The sequence below is a fragment of the Panicum hallii genome, chromosome 2 (assembly GCF_002211085.1).
Source record: "Panicum hallii strain FIL2 chromosome 2, PHallii_v3.1, whole genome shotgun sequence".
Taxonomy (NCBI): Eukaryota; Viridiplantae; Streptophyta; class Magnoliopsida; order Poales; family Poaceae; genus Panicum; species Panicum hallii.
Genome location: NC_038043.1, coordinates 46569788 through 46589508, shown reverse-complemented (window position 1 = coordinate 46589508; position 19721 = coordinate 46569788). Strand labels below are relative to the sequence as shown.

At 41.1% G+C, this 19721-nt stretch overlaps 1 protein-coding gene across 5 annotated transcripts; it reads left to right on the top strand.

Annotated features, from left to right (window-relative positions):
• The first annotated feature begins 1358 nt into the window (after nt 1-1358).
• Nucleotides 1359-19650, top strand: LOC112879987 (helicase SEN1). Of its 5 annotated transcripts, none has more exons than XR_003226226.1 (23): nt 1359-1762; nt 4179-4563; nt 5388-5504; nt 5709-5791; nt 7063-7209; nt 7289-7437; nt 7511-7641; nt 7725-7847; nt 8767-8840; nt 9688-10272; nt 10410-10521; nt 10619-10756; nt 12410-12706; nt 12812-13085; nt 13168-14378; nt 14462-14861; nt 14960-15867; nt 15963-16028; nt 16103-16228; nt 16565-16809; nt 16886-18404; nt 18889-18994; nt 19439-19650. XR_003226226.1 is itself a non-coding variant. In XM_025944426.1 (22 exons), the coding sequence occupies exons 1-21, from the start codon at nt 1629-1631 to the stop codon at nt 18390-18392; spliced, it is 7212 nt and encodes a 2403-aa protein (XP_025800211.1). In that variant the 5' UTR covers nt 1359-1628; the 3' UTR covers nt 18393-18404; nt 18889-19437. The 5 variants fall into 5 exon arrangements, 3 of the variants coding, with proteins under 3 accessions (XP_025800211.1, XP_025800213.1, XP_025800214.1); XR_003226225.1 differs by lacking the exon at nt 19439-19650 and adding an exon at nt 19107-19437; XM_025944426.1 differs by lacking the exon at nt 19439-19650 and having other exon boundaries at nt 18889-19437.
• The last annotated feature ends 71 nt before the right edge of the window (nt 19651-19721 follow it).

The window sequence follows — 19721 nt, the reverse complement described above, 5'->3', positions numbered from 1 at the left end:
TTTGTTCTTCTCGTGTCTTTTATAAGAGTTTCGGCATATAGCAGTTTATGCAGTTTAGAATATAAAGTTATAAACAAACTAGCTTAGATAGAGATTTGGAATGTTTGATTTGAATCACCATTTATGTGATTTTAACTCGGCATGAATAAGAAAGTCATAGAAGCCTTGGATGTAGCTTAGCCTACTAGAAAAGTCACCATTTTATGTGAAATGTTTGCACATGGACTAGACAAAGTCAGAGGAGCCTTACTAGTATAGACTTAGCCTAATTTAACCTTGAGAAAAATGCTTATCATATTATATGACCAAGACGCAGAACCAAAATTTCTTTTCTCTTATAGTGACTAATTCTGATTTCACGCCCGTACTCTGCTCGGTATTTATCTATAGTTCATGTTCATCTTGTTTATGATTTGAATAGATTTCTAGCCAACCAATTCCCATTCCTTTACAAGTTTTTTCCATGCCATATAATCGTGAATTAAAACCATGCTTTGAAAAATAGCTAAACCACTGCAGATCCATAAGTATAACTTTTGATTTCGTAAGGTTAAAATGTATTATAAACTATAACAAAGATATGTTGCTTATGTAGTTTTCTTGAATAATATTTATACAATTTTCTTTTCACCTTTTGTCAAATGCTGGTGTAAAATTAGTCGTCCCTTTTTCATTCCCTTTTAAAGTATAAAGTGACCTTTTCCGTCTTATTCTTCCTTATTCATCTATGTTACAAAATTGTCATGTCAGCCTCCTTCTTGCTTCGCTATTTTAATAGCATCCTTCTCCCTTCGCTAATTTAATCGTATGCTTTTTTTATCTCCAGTTTTTGATCTCATACGTTAGCAGTATTTCACCACCAACATGGCAACACCATCCAGTATAGCTCCCTCTTCCACCACAACACCCACCCACCTTATAAACCATTCAATTCGCTTCCATCAATTTAGGACGTGTTTGGTTTACTGGCTGGCCTACGGAGCCTGACTCGCACTTACCATCCATGCGGAGCTGAGCCAGGCTGAATGCATGTATCAGGCTATTGATTGGTTCACTGCATCAATTTGTACTTGATGAACGGAGCACTTATTTGATGATGTATTTGCAAAGCGGAGCAAACTTTTCTATCTTGCACGCAGCTCGTTCGCGCTCGCGCAAGCTCAGCGGTGTATTTTTTATGCGTCAGGTCAGGTTGAGATAGAGGATCAGGCAACCAATCAACACGATATTGCATTCCACCGACCAGGCTGGAGTAAACGCAACCAACCAAACGCGCCGTTAAGCTCTCGAGATAGGTGTGTTGCGCGTTTGATAACCCAAGCCAGACCTTAAATAAAACAGAAGAGAAAAAATACCGAGACAAATTCAGAATTCGGCTACTCCGCCAGGCGCGAGAGCGCTCGTAGTCCTCCCAAATTGAGGAACTGGCGGGCAACGGAGGCGGAGCACGAGGCCTCCGGCGCTTATAATTTGGCGCCCGCAGCTTTACCATTCGCAAATCCCCTTCCATTCCGAAGGCCCCACTTCGGCAGCCTCCCGTCTCTCTCGCGAGCCGACGTCGCCGCCTCGCCAGAACCCTAGAACCCCGCCGGCGGGAGCCGATCACGGGGCCTCCGCCATCCACGGCGATGGCGATGGCGGCGGAGCGGCGTCTCGAGCTGGCCGAGCGGTGGCGCGGGATCCAGGAAGACGAGGAGGCCGAGGACGGGGGCGAGCCGTACGCCGCTAGGCACCGTCGCCTCATGCGGGCCAAGGAGGAGTGGTACGTGAGGCTGCGGCCCTTCCAAGTCTCCTCTCACCCACTTCGCATCTCTCTTAAGGCGGAGCGGCGGTCGGTACCATTCGTAATCGCGCGCGGGTTTAGCCGTTTAGGGGTGCCGTCGTGGGTTTAGGATTGCCCTGTGATTAGGATTCGAGCAACCTGGCTGCACATTACTAGGGTCTAGGCTTGGGATTTGCTTTTTGGCTAGTTGGATTACGCGATGCGAATGTAGGTGCCTTACTGCCTATGGCGTCTCTCGTGCTCCTCACTTTGACTTTTGTAATGTAGCTGATCGATATGCTGGGAGGTATACATGCAGATTTCAGGGTTTACTAACATCATGAATGCAATCATTGTTATAATGGAAGCCGTGCTGTTGGAAGTGTAGTTGCAGTATTATTGTTTGATAGGGATTGGATTTTGTGAAACTGAACTTTTTAGATGGTGGTTGCAGATGGATTTGTAATGTGCTCAGAAGTAGACACTGGACACAGAGTTCAGGGCATATAGATCAAGTGTTTAGGTTAGGGAATCAGATGATCATAGGTCGTCATATGATGTCTGTTACACCTAAGGTGGTGTTTGGTTCGCCTATTCTACCCTGTAATCAGATCACAGCGTCAATTGATTACGTTAGTTGCCATTTGGTTTAGATGGGCCGTATACCGATTGCACGACATCCGTTACCGGCATAGTGTAATCCCGATAATGCTCAAAATTCCCCATAATAGATACGGCGGCGCAGAGTTGATCCCTCGCTCAGCCCGGACTCTCGTCCGATCTGTTTGTGAACTCGGCCTGCTGCCACACGATTTTGGTCCCTGCCACGTAGCCGCAGGAGTCAAGGAGGACCCCACCCTACCGCAGCATCGTGAACGCGTGTTCCGCGCCCACGCCGCTGGACTCCGGCCAGTGCACGGCGGAGTGCAGGACGGTGGTGCTGAGCTCCTGCTCTAATAACTGCCGAGCAGCTCCGAGGACACAAAGGCCGTGAGCATGGACACAGCCTGCTTGTAGGATGTCCCGGCCGCAGATACGAGGATTGCGCCAGTGAGGAGACGGCTACGACGGCGGAGGACAGTAGTAGAGTTCCTAGGCACCGGCGAACTCCTTCAGTGCAGTGGTGTGGGAAGCTGCGGACTCCTGGTGGAGCAGGAGGTGGCTGCCACGGCCGGCAAACGGGGAGAGCAAGGCTGCGGATGACGACGATGCCCAGCTGAGGATAACCAATCTGCATCTACCACAGAGCGAGCGCGCCTTGGGTGATTGAGATACGGTTACCTGATAAGTGTTTGCCAAACAAAGGCAGTAATCCGCTACCTTGCATCAGATCCTGCTGTTTTGGGTTACCATTACCCTTACCGTTTACATTTCTCAACCAAACACTACCTAAGTAGCAAGCAAACATTGTGGATTTACATACATGTTATGAGTTTAAGATTCACTAGCTTGAATGTAAACTTACCTAGCTAAAGCGTGGATCTAATGAATGCTATGGGTTTAAGATTAGCTGGCATGAATGGAACATTCCAAATAGCTCAAGGACATTATTACCTTACTTTATGTGACGATTGTGTAACAGGCTTTCGTGCTAGACATTGGATGATGCATTTATAGCCAAATTTTATGTTTCGTGGTCCATCATTGTTGAAAGTTTCATGTACTGTGGCTATGTGGACAACTTATCCACTGGATAACTGAAAAAGTAGGCTGGGGTCACATTTACTTGGTTTTGAAAAGAAGCACCGTCGGAGTTTGAACTGACATTTCTGCAAAAGATACAGTAGTCCCCAAGAACATTCTCAGTGAGCATGGTATGAGCTATGTAGCTTATTTTCTGCATCTTGCTCTGATATTGGATGTGCTGAGAGAGTTAGGTATTAAGATGAGTGATTATGATGTTGAATGGTCGGTTGACAATAAAGCTTCTTCCAGATGATTATTTCAGAATGGGTAAAGCTGTGTACCAAGCAAATGACATGGCAAACCAAATATGGACCACTGCTTGGGCACCAAATTAAAGGACCAGTACCCAACTTTTCAATTTCAATTCTGCATTTTTCAGTTCCAATCTTAACGTGATAGTTATCTAGTGTTGAGTTTAGGGAAACTTATTGTTGTTGCTTTTTTATGATGCAGAAATATAGATCTGAAACAATTCTTAGTTAATGGTGAGAAGGGTTTCAATTCATGCAGTTGTGTAGAAAATTTTCAATTGTTTTTTTTCTTGACATTCTGACGTTAAATGAAAGCTGATATAGTCTATGGTTATGATGAAAGACATTTCGGTCTATCTAAAATTGACTTGTCTCGGAACACCAAAAACACGAAAATCCTAGTTTGTTATGCCTCTTCTGATGTTTCCCTTGTTATTGTAGTGAGATCTTACACCTCACATTTGTCAAATCATCTGCAGGTTTTCACGTTGTTATACTTTCCTGGTAAATTTGCCAAAACAAGAGCATATTTGGTGTGGATATGCTGATATTATGGGCCCCTTCTTGGAGACATTCCATGGCTTCTTTGATGATGAAGATGAGAACTCATCTCTTAGAATAATTTGGAGACGAGTTTCTCAAGAAATGGGTATTTGCACACAATGTGTATGCGAACACCACCAGGCGCAGGGATTTTTTGATACTGAATATCGTTCAGATACTGTTGATCCCCTTCTGAAAGTATTGCGACTTCTTGATGAAGAGAGGGTAACAGAGCATCTTATACAGATCAACAAAAAGATTCAGCTCAAGGAATATGACCCTTCATGCCATGGTGCAGAAGTTGTTAGCATAATGTTCGAAGTATGCTCCATTCATGTGATGCCTTTTCAGTTTCTATTTCTGCAACTTGTTGATTTCCTCTTGTAATTTGTGAAAGTTGGAATCTTTTATTTACATTTTTTTCTTGAGAAGTATGGGCATGAATTATGATTAACTGGAGACTAAATCTTTTATTTTTATTGGATGTATTGGGATTTTAAAAATTCAAACTTTGTAAGTTTGGCTAGCGATTAGTCGATTATGCATCTTTAGTGTACAAAAGTTGTATCAATGTATTCATATACCACATATCTCTTAATGCAACATTGATTTTGTAGCAATTGATGATATGTTGTAAGATAAGTTGATGTTCAAAGCATAGCTTTTAAAGACTTCTTCAAATCGTAATGCGGACAATGAAAAGAAATGTTGGGAGTAGTAACATGTCACATTACTACATGGAGTACACAGATAAACTGGCATTTATTTATTAGTGCATTTGCATACAATGTTTTATCTGCCATTATCACATAATCGGTCCTGATGATTTTATTATTGTTATTAGGTGATAATTGACACCCATTGAACCTACATGTATTCCATGAATTAATTAAATGTCTTTTGCTATATTTACAATACGAGAGGAACATAATTAGCCTGCACATATGGTGTACTGTGTTTAATATCTGTAAATGAGCAACTAATTTCCTTTTTCTTTTGTTATCTACCTTTGCCAATGAACCTGATCCTTTTATCTGTAAAATAAAACAAGAAACATCAGTATCTTCTCTGTATAAAACCATCTCATAGGTTCTTAAGTTCCGTGACAACAATGATTGACTCTCTGTCCTTTTTTGTGTTTGCAGGTTTTGATGTATCCAGTTCTATTAGATGACCAATCTTTGGCTAATCAGTTTCAGATGTTCATTGAAACAATTGATGAATCATACGAATTGAGCCTTTCAACTAATCAGCAATACCCTGTAAGCTAACTTTTTCCCTTGATCCCTGCTCATAGCACAGCAAGTATCTCAGTTGAGTCATGGAGACTTAAAAGCTGGCGTTTTTCTGTATGATCCAGTAGTCCAGGATACATGTTTCTCACCATTATTTTAGCCTAATGCTCAGATAGTATTGTAAGATTGTCCACCTGTATCTCACAATGTTTTTAAAACTTTCAAATTTAGGGTGTCTATGCCCTACTTTTCTTCAAAACTGGCAAAGCTCGGGCCATTGGGCTTCGATTGGCTCGATCCATGGGGAAACTGAGGTAATACTCTCCACTTGTCCGTTCATCACGAGCCAAGAAAGTTACAAGACATTTCCGTAGCATACCATAGGCGCTCATAGGTCCTGGGTGTCTCTGTCGCTGCCAAAATTCAAGAGAGGGAAAGTGAGAGAGAGGAGGAAAACATAGGAAAAACAAGAAGGAAACCGGCCTGCAGGTCCAAGCAGCCACAGCATCTCCCATGTCTGCCAAATCTGGCGCTGGTGGACGGTGCAGTACTCTCTATGGTCAGCTGCAGTGGCGGTGCCGGCTATCAAAGATCTCAGCAGGGGCGCTTCTAGGGGTAGGGGAGCGGGAGGGAGGAGTAGCGGGACCTAGCAGCACAATAGAAAGAGGTGGGCGAGGCAAGCGAGGAATTGGGTGCTGCGTGAGAGAAGCTGAGGGAGCACCCGCGGGGCTGGCTGCATCACATACCAATCTGAGGAGTCTTGGAGGATTTCTATGAGAGGGAAAGGCATATATGTGCTGGCTGGTAGGCTGGGCTAAGCTCCTCCATTCTCTTTCCCTTCCCCCTTTTTGTTTTTGTCTTTTGTTGTTCTTTCCTCCTCCCTGCTTCTGCTTTGCTATTTCTCAAGCTTGGTAAGATGTCTCCTTTGCTTGCCTAGGCATTTGGAAGGGGGTGGACAGCCATGCGTCACCTTTACTGCCTTAAGAACCATGATTTCTACAGTAAAATCCTAATAGAAGGGTATGCTGACTTATAATGTTGAAACATGAGAGGGACACAAATGCTTCTTCTGTATTTATCCTTTACTAGCACGGTGCCCGTGCGTTGCTACGGGTAATTTAAACTTTACCCGGATCTACATAAGACCACCAACTTTGTGCTCTTTTAGTTCACTCCGTGAACATGCCATGCCGTGACCGCAAGAGGTATTGATTGTCCGGGTTCCGATTGGGATTCCGATTGATTTATTCAGGTTCCGATTAGAATTCCGATTGATTTGTCCGGGTTCCGATTAGAATTCCAATTGACGGACCAAGGAATCATTGCTTGCTTTAGTAATAGTAGAGAAGAGAAATACTGGCTTTCCATATCATTACCACTTTTCTTTATCAGTTCATATAGTATTGAATCTTAGGTTGAATGAATCTACTGTTGTACATAACTCACCATTTTAACTCTATGCAAGTAAGCAAGCTGCATCTGAGCAATTGCTCTAATGACGTTTTGGCATATGATGGGTTTTGTTAGCCAGGTCTGCTTTAAGTATAAAGTCATCACATGCAAATATTTTGACAACAATTTACAGGAGAGCAGTTGATTTGGAACCATTGCAACCCTTAATGCAAAGGTATATTAACTTCTTGGAAGCGGAAGTTCTTCCATCTACTTCAGAACATTCAAGGCCTAGGGTGCAGCTCAAAAGAGCCGACATATGGCTTGGATTTAAATCACTGTATGTAAGTTTAACACATAACTTATTCCTTATGTACTCTAAACATCATGCCTGTTAATTTTTTGACTTGGTTCTGCAGCCTTGGGTTTCTTGAGGCGCCAGCTTTTGAAGATGGAGTTCTGGAAAAGTACCCTGTATTCCTGAATATTGTACTTAACCACGTCAGTGATGACACATCTGATTTGTCGTGCGCTGTAAGTTGCCTCAAAGCTTCATTTGAAATGCTTGGTAAGTGTGTTATGAGTTTCTGTTGACCTGTGATACTCGCTCAGTTGCAAAAATTTACATTCACTTGTTTTAGGTTGCAAACTTTGGTTGAGAACAACACTATCACCTAGTGTTATGCGGAACACATTATTGGGTCACTGTTTTCATACCCGAGATGAGAAAAGTCACAAAGAAATTTTTGATCTTTTCCTCCCATTTCTTCAGGCATGTTTCTCATTCCTTTAGTGAATTGTCTTCTCATCTAACAAATGTTAATGTAATATGATAAGTCAGTTATTTATATGCAGTCACTGGAAGCACTACAAGACGGTGAACATGAAAAACAAAGGAGGAACATTCTATATTTTCTTCTTCATCAAGTCACCCGGAGTAGTAATTTCAGTAATCTGATGAGAAAAAATGCCACTAAGGTTAGCTTATTTATTTTTTATTTCTTTTTTAGTTATTTTGGTCTTACACATGGTGGCCAATGAGGGTAGCTTATGGTGTATGTCTGGGGCCTCCACACTCATGAGCTTCTCTTTAGGTCGCTGGCCCCTGACTCTTAATTCTGAGAGGCGTTTTGGTTGTCTAGATCGTAGAGTCTCGTGCGAATGTAACTTAGTTGTGCGTGCGTATCTTTTATTCCTTCTTATTATAATGATGGGCAGGGGCATCTGTCCTGTTGGTTTTTGAAAAAAAATGCCACCTTTTTGGGACTTGGACTAATTTAATATGGTTGTGTTAGCTTGAAAGGTTGTTCACCATGCCAAGGGATGCATCTGTTGCGATGGTTTGTTTCAGAATACCCATGCAGCAGAATGATTTTCGGGATAAATTACATGATTGACCTTGACAACTAGCCATCTTCATAAGGCCAGTCTCAATGGGAGTTTCATGGAGAGTTTCATAGCATTAAATTCTATGCCACATCATCAATTTTGCTGACATGGCGAGGAGAGAGAAGGAGAGAGTTTCATGGGATGAGAGAGGAGTTTCATCCCCATGAAACTCAGCCGGCGCAGTTACCGAGTTCTCAATGTTGGTAACTGTGCCATGAAACTGTGCACTTGGGATTGGCCTAACACTGTGTTGGGGATGAAGTGGTGAGTGTAAAATATCTTAGTGTTTCAAAGTAACTCATCCTTGAGTAGGTTCCATCATGGGAGTTTTAAACTATCTTTTAAATTATATATCACCTTTAGTGTAAAAAGTAACCAAGCTACTGCATCATTTTGTTGGATATTTAAAATTGTATGTTTGTCGTCATTTCGTTTACTGATTGCAAAATATCACATTCTGTTATTAGTTAGTGTTTGTGATGTCTTTTCTAATTCCTTTCCCTTCCAGATTGCCCTTCTTATTGTACAAAGAGGCTACACAATGTCCCCTCCTTGCCCACCCACCGAATGCGCCCATATGTGGTAATGAACAATCATGTCTATTCTGATGATAGTTTATCTATTTGAGTTCTCATTATGTATATGATATACTGAGGCCATATGTGATAGTCCATGAAACTTTTAGTGATGCTGATTAATAGAATCAGAGAGGAAACCAATCATTATGTTGCTCACTGAATATCTAATAGCAGATACCTTTACTGTTTCATAGGATTCTTATGCTCACGCATGCTTTTGTTGAGTGCTATATTATTGGTGAGCATGGTTCCTGGTCTTTATATTTTTTAATTTCTTATACAGGTGCCTTGTTTTTTTTTAAAAAATTATTCAGTAAGAAAATAGCATGTTGCCCAAGGCCATGTGCTGTCAAACTATTTAATTCTGAACTACAATATTCTAGTTAACATTTAAATTGACCATATGGAGATTAGGATTATACTGGGCCCAGGTTTACAGGTTGGGCTGGGTTTGCAACACAATGCACATACATATTTTTTTTTTCTCGAACACGCAGGAGAGCTGCGTGTTCAATGCACATACATATTACCAGGTTTGTGTTACATGGGCTGTTCATGGGCTCAACTGTATTCTGAGCTGGGTGTTTTGACTGTTTCAATGTACTGACTTGGGAGTGAGATAGCGCAATCCAAGCCAAACTATCCCCCGTCTTACTGACTTGACTGCTCACACATATTTCCACCAAGGCAATTCATTGTTTTCTGAATAATAGAGTGGATTGTTGTATGACTGTTTCAAGCAAAAAACTGATGTTTTTACTTATGCTGTATTGCCATTTTTCATTTTCTCCTTTAAGGTTTTCTTAATTTATCTATTGTTTGATGTCATCTTCTGTTTATTTTTTTGGTAGGGGGCCATCTTTGATCAGTTCGATAGAGGATACATCCTTACATAGTTCATTGCGGCAACCTGCACTTGGTCTTATCTATATTATCGTAATTTCTGATGCTTCTGCCTTGATTTCCTATAAATTGAAGTACGAGGCTGTTAAAAAGGATAATGTAAGCAATTCTGTCATGTTTGCCGATGATGATGATGAATTGCCTTTCTCGCATGACGCTGAAGAAAAGTCCCAGAGCTGTTGGAATGACTTCAGTGTTCTGAACAAGTTGGCAAGTCGGGAATGCAAGGATTGGAAATGCATCCCTTTGTTATGGTATCTTACAATGGTTCAGTTGGAACCCTCTAAGCTACCCATAGCATTTTCAAAAGCAGTCCTTTGGGGATTGTCTCATGTATCTGTTTTAGAGCCTGGGTTAGCTACAGAGTCGTCGGTGCCTGTTAACGCTTGGTTATCATCACATGCTGGAGAAGTTTCCTCAACATTTACATGGCAAGTTCCAAATGGCGCTGATGATGGTGGAGGTGGGAAGGATTGTATCAATACTCTCAAGGTGTTACAGTTTTGCACTCTCTTATTGAAAATATTTAAAAGGTTGGTCCTATCTTATTAATTTATTTTTCTTCTCATTTAGTCTATATGCTATATCGACAGCTCTCATTGACTGCAAACCTTAAGACCTAAATATTTTTGCCAGTATGTCATACTTACATGAAAGTAATACCTTTTAGATTAGCCATTCATGTCATGACACAAATCGAACATTGTGGGCTCCAAAAGCAATGGATTTGGGAACCAATGATGGGAGAAAGCTTGATATTGGCGCTAGTTGACAACAATGATGTAAGGTTACTAGCATTATCTTTCATTCTACCCCTCATTGCATCTAACTGGTTATTATTATTATTATTATTATTATTCTTTACTGTACTTATTATAGGATGTGCGGCAAGTTGGGAGAGCTATCTTGGAACATGTATCCCAAGCACGGGGTTTGACTTCTGGGCTTCAGTTTTTGTGCTCGAGTGCATCTTCACTCTCTGCTGTTTTTCTGGGTCTAAGATATGCAGTTCAACTGGTAAAATTTCATACTTCCCTTTGTGTCTTGGCATTTATCGTCACTTAGCTTTGTTGGAATTGAAGCGTGAACCTAAGTTTGAAATTCCCTTAGTTGGTGTCAGACTGTCAGTTTCTTGCAGTTACTGGAGGAATACCAGCAGAAATAATGTAGTCATATTTAAATCTTTAAATTTTGTACTAACAATTTTGGGATCGGAACCATCTGGTATCTCTTAATTTTAAAGGGTTGTAGTGCTATTCAATTTGATGATCTAGGAGAATGATTGTTTTCTCTTACCTATTCGTTCATGCCTGGGAGGTCGACCATGGAGGCGATTTTCTTAGTGCGACAGTTGATGGAGAGATATACAGAGGAGAATAAGGACTTACACATGGTCTTTATTGACCTAGAGAAGGCGTATGACAAAGTACCGAGAGACGTCATGTGGTGGGCCTTGGAAAAACACAACGTCCCAACTAAGTATATTACCCTCATCAAGGATATGTACAAGGATGCGGTGACTTGTGTTCGAACATGTGATGGCGATACCAGTGACTTTCCAATTAAAATAGGACTACATCAGGGGTCAGCATTGAGCCCTTATCTATTTGCTTTGGTGATGGATGAGGTCACAAGGGACATACAGGGTGATATCGCTTGGTGTATGCTCTTTGCTGATGATGTGGTGCTAGTTGACGAGAGTAGGGCAGGGGTTAATACGAAGTTAGAGCTGTGGAGACACACGTTAGAGTCGAGGGGGTTCAGACTGAGTAGGACCAAGACCGAGTATATGATGTGCGACTTTAGCCCGGCTAGGCATGAGGATGGGGATGTTAGCCTCGAAGGTCAAGTGGTGGCCAAGAAGGATATTTTCCGATATCTAGGATCAATGCTTCAGAAAGATGGAGACATTGATGAAGATGTTAGACATAGAATTTCAGCTGGTTGGTTGAAGTGGCGGCAGGCCTCGGGCGTCCTCTGTGACAAGAAGGTGCCACAGAGGATAAAAGGTAAGTTCTATAGGACGGCGATTCGCCCAGCGATGTTATACGGTGCTGAATGTTGGCCTACAAAAAGACGACATGTCCAGCAACTGAGTGTAGCAGAGATGCGTATGCTGCGTTGGTTCTGCGGGCATACAAGAAGGGATAGAGTCCGGAACGAAGAGATTCGAGATAGGGTCGGGGTGGCACCTATCGAGGAGAAGTTGATTCAACATCGGTTGAGATGGTTTGGACATGTACAACGGAGGCCTCCCGAGGCGCCGGTGCGTAGTGGAGTTTTAAAGCGGGGCGATACTGTAAAGAGAGGTAGAGGTAGACCTAGACTAACTTGGGATGAGACGGTTAAGAGAGACCTTAAGGAGTGGAATATCGCTAAGGAATTAGCTATGGATAGGAGCGCTTGGAGATTAGCAATTAACGTACCTGAACTGTGACCTTTGTTACTTTTTGTTTACCCCTAACTCTTCCTTTGGCTTGTGCCCTTTTTATGTTTCTTTTTCTTGTTTTCTGTGGGTTTCATCTCTAGCCTACCCCAACTTGCTTGGGACAAAAGGCTAAGTTGTTGTTGTTGTTGTTGTTGTTGTTGTATTCGTTAAGTTCTCTCCTTTATTCCCTTGAAGTTGGAAATAGTAAATAATGATTTTGTCTACTTGTTTGAAATATCTAGGTGGGAACGAGATCAGTTTTGGCAGATTTTCATAGTTTCCATCACTTGTTTTTTGTCATGTGCAAACTACTTAAGGAGGTTGTTGCTCAAAAACCTCCAGTTGCACAGCCAGGAAAACCTCCAGAAGGGGGTTTCCTGCGGCAACCGTATTCAAGTGTCGTAGATAGCCCACCAGAACATGCTGTGGATGTTACTAACTGGGGGAAGTTCTGCACTTTGCTTTCTGCAACACTCTGGCCTTTCATTTCCACATGCCTTAGAGAAGGAAAGGAGCTAATAGGTATCAAACAGTGTCAGGTAAATCTCCAGCAGCGTTTCTTATAAAGTTTAACAACATTGTTCATATTGATTGGTCGTCGTTATTTCCACCTATTATATCTTCATATATAAATATTGTTTCAGATATCTTGTGTTCGTTTGCTTGAGTTGCTTCCTCTGGTGTATGAGAGGGTCAATATAAATTGCCACTCCCAATCTCGCAATACGATGACAGCGTTTCAAGACCCTATGGATATTGCATGGTTTCTTGACTTGACCCACTGGAGAAAATCATCTCTCCCTGTGATTATCAGACATTGGAAACAGTGCATGCTCTCTTTATTGAAAAAACTAAAAGGTTCATATAGTGGTACCATTCAGTGCTACATTGAAGATCTTGACAATATCATCTCACATGGTTAGAATAATGCTCAAACCTTTTAATATATATTTAGCAGCTTTTTAGAAAAAAATCATAACACCTTTTGCCTTGCTTTCAGATGCAGTCAATATTGATGAACTTGAAGATAGAATTTCAAATCTTAAACTTGCACTGTCCAAGGAGGCTCCTGCAACAGTTAAAAGGGGAGGGTTAATTGACGCACCAATGTTCAAAGAACCGATTGTTAGTGTTCCTTCTCCAGTTCAGGGTAGATATACTGGCATGGACAATGTTGTGAATGTTGAAAGCACAAAGCCCTCCCGTTCACCAGATATTCATGAAATAATACTTCTTTCAGACAGTGAAGATAATTCACCGGCTGCTGATGTGTCCAATGAGGAGGTCTTGTCATCAGTTATGGACAATGATGCACCCACTGCTTCCAATATGGCGAAAGAAATTAAGCCTCCTGAACAAAGAATGCTGACCAACGATAGACACGTGCCTTTAAAACCACAGATATGTACTCCAGCTAGTAATATTAGTGCTTCTAGACCTGTATCAACAGATAGTAGAGGCAGCATTGCCGCCTCAAAAGGGTTAGATGGAATGAAAAAGCTGAGTCTTCCAAAAAATGCAAATAATAATTCCCTGTTACCGAAATCGGTTAAATCATCTGTTAGTGGCACTTCTCAACCACAGCGTCCAAAGTTGTCATCAGATACAGAAAAATTTAAGTCAATCTTCAGGGATATATCTGATGATGAAGATGATCCTTTGGATCATGCACTTGATTACTGCCGAAGGCCACAAATCCCATCATCAAAGCCTAGTATATTGGTTCCTAAGAGACAAGTTGTTCAGCTTCCAGTGCCTGTTGGAAGAAGACAAGGTTCTGGCACTAAGGTTACAAGTACTCGACGACTTCAGCCTCCTAAACTGGGTAGCTGGTTTAAAAATATATTGGAAATGGACTACTTCGCTGTTGTTGGGTTATCTTCTTCTGAGATAGTAAAAAAGCCTGCTTTAAAAGAAATTCCTGTATGCTTTGATTCACAAGCTCAATATGTTGAGATTTTCCAGCCACTAGTTCTAGAAGAGTTCAAGGCTCAGTTGCAGAATTCTTATGTTGAGACCCCTCCTGATGACATGATGTGCGGATGCATATCTATCCTCTCAGTTGAAAGAGTTGATGAATTCCTTATTGTCCGTGCTCGCCCTGAGAATAGTCAGTCTATCAAATTCAAAGGCTGCATGGAGAATGATTTAATACTACTCACGAGAGATCCACTGAAGAACCCGAAACACCAAGTCCATGTGCTTGGAAAGGTGCAGTTATTGCCCATCATTGTTTGCTACTGAAATGAACTAAACTCTTTTAAGTGCTGTCTAATATTTTTCTTTTCTTTCAGGTGGAGCGGCGTGAGAGTGATAAAAATAAAGCATTAATTTTTGTGATAAAGTTCTTTCTTTTTAGTAACAAGGCACGTCTAAATAAAGTGAAACGACTTCTTGTTGAAAGAAGTAAGTGGTTCTTAAATCGGGTTATGAGCATGACCCCTCAAATTCGTGAATTCAGTGCTCTCTCATCGTTAAATGATATCCCAGTGCTTCCAGCAATCTTGAATCCTGTTTCTTGTGCTGCAAGCTATCATAAATCTGGAAAAGTGCATCTCGATCGACTTGCACACCCTTTGAGGAAGGTATTGAAATCATCATATAATGAAAGTCAGCTTCAAGCTGTAAGCATTGCCATTGGGTCAGCAGGCTCTAAAACAAACTTTGATCTGTCCCTTATTCAGGGCCCTCCAGGTTTGTCCTTTCACAATTTTTATCAGCAAATTTGTGCAACCATAGTCACCACATGTCAGGAGCGTAAAAATTTCTTCTTGTTTTTTTTCCCTATACAGGTACAGGTAAAACAAGAACAATCGTAGCAATTGTAAGTGCACTGCTATCTTTGCATGCAGATAACCCTTACAAGTTACCAAGAAATGAATCCCTGAATAGTACTGATTCTACCAAGCCAAGAGCAAAGATTAGTCAATCTGCTGCTGTAACTAGAGCTTGGCAGGATGCAGCCCTTGCTAAACAACTAGAAAAGGATTCTCGGACAGAATGTCCTGGAACGTCAGAGCGGTTTGCAAAAGGAAGGGCTTTAATCTGTGCGCAGTCAAATGCTGCAGTTGATGAGCTTGTGTCAAGACTCAGTGAGGGACTGTACGGTGCTGACGGAAAGATGTATAGGCCTTATATAGTGAGAGTTGGTAATGCAAAGACAGTTCATTCTAATTCATTGCCTTTCTTCATTGATACACTTGTTGAACAAAGATTATCGGATGAGCTGAAGACTAATAATGACGGCAAAAATTCATCTGATGCTGAATCCTCTAGTTCTCTTAGGGCTAATTTGGAGAAGATCGTGGACAGAATTAGACATTATGAGTCAAGGCGAAAACTAATTGAGTCTGATAAAAGTGAAGATGGCTCTCCTGTACCTGATGAAAATGAGGTCGATGAAGTTTCTGATGAAGCTCTTGGTGGAAAGCTTAACTTCTTGTATGCACAGAAAAGGAAAGTTTCTGCAGAACTTGCCACTGCTCACGCACACGAAAAGAAAATAGCTGATGAAAACAAGTTTCTAAAGCACAAGGTACGGAAGTCAATTCTTGGAGAAGCAGAAATTATTGTGACTACACTGAGTGGGTGCGGAGGTGACATCTATGGAGTTTGCTCAGAAACTGCTTCATCTAATAAATACGGGACCTTTTCGGAGCATGCTCTGTTTGATGTTGTTATTATTGATGAAGCTGCACAGGTATTGTCTTAGCGCTTACTGGGTTCTTTAAATCGCTCTAGCTGTATGTTCTATTGAACCAAAGAATAAGTTTTTCTTGGTTTCCTTTTTTATAGGCCCTTGAGCCTGCAACCCTGATTCCACTTCAGCTTCTGAAATCGAGAGGAACTAAATGCATAATGGTACTGTGTATAATACTTTTTTGGCAGTACAATTATTTTGAACTAGTTATTTACTTAGCAATGTTCCTTTGAAGGTTGGTGATCCAAAGCAGCTACCTGCTACTGTGATGTCTGGATTGGCTAGCAAGTTTCTTTATGAGTGCAGCATGTTTGAACGCCTACAAAGAGCTGGTTACCCAGTGATTATGCTGACTAAACAGGTAGTTTATTATCACATCATTCTGTTTCTATGACACAGCTTAAATGCCTTGCCTGTCTGGGCCATCCATACAGTCTATGCTATCTGCTTCTAAATAGCTTTGTGCAATCTTAGTGCTGAACAATAACAACCTTGATGAAATTATTAAATGGAGTAACAGGGTCCTCAAAATTTGTCTATATCATGAATTTGTAGAGCCCAACCTTGTTTTATCTTTATCTATTAATCCATTCATTAATTAATTTATTATTTATGTATTTATGCATCGATAGAAAGCGACATACCAGTCAATTTTAGGCTAATTCCTTGTGCATCATTTCTTTTGCCTTGTCTGCAGTATCGCATGCATCCAGAGATTAGCAGATTTCCATCTTTACATTTCTACGAAAATAAACTGCTTGATGGTGCTGAGATGTCTGAGAAATCAGCTTCATTCCATGATCATGATTATCTTGGTCCATACATGTTCTTTGATATTGCTGATGGTTGTGAACATTGTGGAAGAAATGCTGCTACACAGTCACTCTGTAACGAGTTTGAAGCTGACGCAGCTCTTGCAATACTGACTTATCTAAAGAAAAGGTGAGAGGATTGTTTCTCTCTGCCTAAGTTTATTATTGTGCAGAAAACTGAGGCTCTATATTTTCTTCGTGAACAGATATCCGTTGGAGTTCTCCTCTAGGAAAATAGGGATCATTACTCCATATAGAAGCCAGCTCTCTCTATTGCGTTCAAGGTTCACTTCCTTTTTTGGGCCTGAGATTGTTGCTGAGATGGAGATAAATACTGTGGATGGGTTTCAAGGTCGTGAAGTTGACATCTTGGTGTTGTCAACTGTTAGAGCGTCAAATTCCGCAGATGATACACATCGCACTGGTGAAGCACGCAGTATTGGGTTTGTTGCAGATGTTAGACGCATGAATGTTGCACTGACACGTGCCAGGCTTTCTCTATGGATTGTTGGAAATGCAAGAACTTTGCGGACAAATTCACACTGGGATTCCTTAGTACAGAATGCTGAAGAACGGAATCTGTTCATCTCAATTAAGCGGCCATATGGTTTGATGTTTGAAAAGGTCCAACCTCATTCCAGAGATATACATGGTGCTACTCGTAGCTATCACACTAGTCATCATCTTAAGCAGAAGGATAACAGAAAAGCTGCTATGATGAGCTCAAAAAGGATTGATGCTCGACTCCAGGAGCAATCAACTCATGCTGCAAGGAATGTAGAAAAAGAAGGTAAAAGACCTAAAGAACATTCAAAATGGGCATCATGCTGGGACCAAAAGGTTCTTGAAGCTCAAGAATCCATTGTGAGATCTAGTGAAGACAGGTCAGAAAAGCAGAATGATAATATCAGATCCACCAAGAGCTCACGGCAAGAAAACATTGATCAGGATTCTGTAATGAGAAACCAAATGGAGGGTAAAAAGTCAACTGTGAATAATGATAATCATCTAGAGCTTTCTAAAGGCTTAGTGAAAGGGGGCTCTCATGAAGGCTCCAGTGTCAGAAGGCAGATGGAATCGAATATACCTGCGGAGCAGAATGTTTGCAAGGAAACTAATAAGGCCTCGTCTAACCAAGACTTTCAGAATCCGAAGGTCACACATAATAGTTATAAAAAGAATGCCAGCCGAAACAATGATATGGGAACCATCAAGGGCTCATTGAAACATGATCTCAACTTGAAATCAGCAAGCAAGAAAGATGATGTTTCTCCACCTTCAGTTCCTGATCTGCATAAGTTGATACAAAATGCTAAAGGTGCAAGGAAGTTTTCTGAGAAACCTAGATATGATAATCCAAATCAAGTGGATCTCTCAGTTAATCATGATGGAATTTTGGATCCAGCAAATAAGAATGATGGTGCTTGTCCACCAACAAACCCAGATATTAAGATAGCTAATAAGGCCAAGAGAACTAGTAGGTTCTCTGAACAACCAAGACCTTGGAATTCAACACAAGTAGATCCCTCACATCCATCTCATTTTAATGAAGCAAGTAGCCATGTGCCAGAACTCAAGAAAAGCCAATCCACTAAATTAAGTAGTAAAAAAGATTTGATTGCAGAAAGAAAACGACAACGTGAGGATGTTGACTCTTTGCTTTCTTCAGCCCTTATACCGTCGTCGACTCATCGTACCAAGAAAAAAAAATGAGAAGAAGCCAAGGCAAGTTCATGCTACCTTAACTATGCTACAGACAAAAACAGAACTGGCTATATGTCCTTTTGCTAGTCAGTGCTTTGCCATTATGACTTAGAAAGTTGTGTACCAACGTTTGCTGTGCTTTATATACAGAACTCATGTCTGCACTATAGTTGAAGGCTGCACATTTCTTTTTCTGTTGTCATGTTTGATCTTACATTTTTGCTGCTTGTTTTTTTATAATTTTTTGCCCCTTCTGTTTAAAAATATCCTCAATGGTAGCTTTTATACTGTGGCTGCATACGATTGATTAATGATTCATGTATAATTCTATATCGACAACAATATAGCATATCTGTACCTGATCTTTTCTTCTGAATCATTTTTCAAAGGAAGCTTTGCTATGTAGTATTAAGTGTTTATCTCTTCGTGTTTATCTGTGTTCGTACTTACTGCAATCTTTTGATTTGCTTTTCTGAACCTAACACACTTGTAAAATTGTAATCAGGTGGCAGCAGACATTCCATCTGTTCTGCAGACTATAAACAACATTTAGCCTGCTGATGGGATCGTGCTGATCTCATGAATACTGCAGCTTCTGTGAAGGGATTTTGGTAATGGAAGTGCTTGAACTATGAGTCTCTGTCTTCCAAAGCTAATTTCTAGATGAATGCTAACTGCTTGCTGGCTTGGTGCTGTATGATTGGCAACGGCTGACGCCTACAGAGGGAGGACTACCTCCATTGATTCAGTGAAAAGACTAGCAACTGATTTTCCTTGTGCTGGAATTCTTCTGATGCTGTAAATTGTTTTTTAGAGCATTTTATTCCCCATTTTCATCCGTTTGGATGCGGGGACCATACAGACAAAATAGAGTGATCTTACCGTTTGTAGAAGTCCAAGCCAATTTTGCCTTGTAAATATTTTGTAGGTACCCTTGTAGGAAGAAAGCTGACAGAATTTGACATGTGCCTGGTGATGCCCTTCAAAATGGAAGGGATATCACGTGTTTTGCTCAGAACGATGGCTAGACGTTTAACCATTTCTTTCGTTTGCAGGGCGTAGTTTTGTCCACTGTACAGAGTAAACAGTGCCAACCATTTCTTGGTGTGCTGCTTTGCGTCTCGCGTGAGATTACCGGAGCTATCCAAGACTTTGTAGGTGGCGAGGGAGGCTGGGCACTGAGGCACATTTATGTCCAACAAGTTGGGTTCAGCTAGCCAGATGATGCACATTTAGCATTAAGAACAGAACAATAAGTTGGAAGCTTAACAATTGGGGTCAAAAAGATATCCATTTGGTGCTCCAGCCATCTGATGGCACGAAAAATCTCCTAGAGTT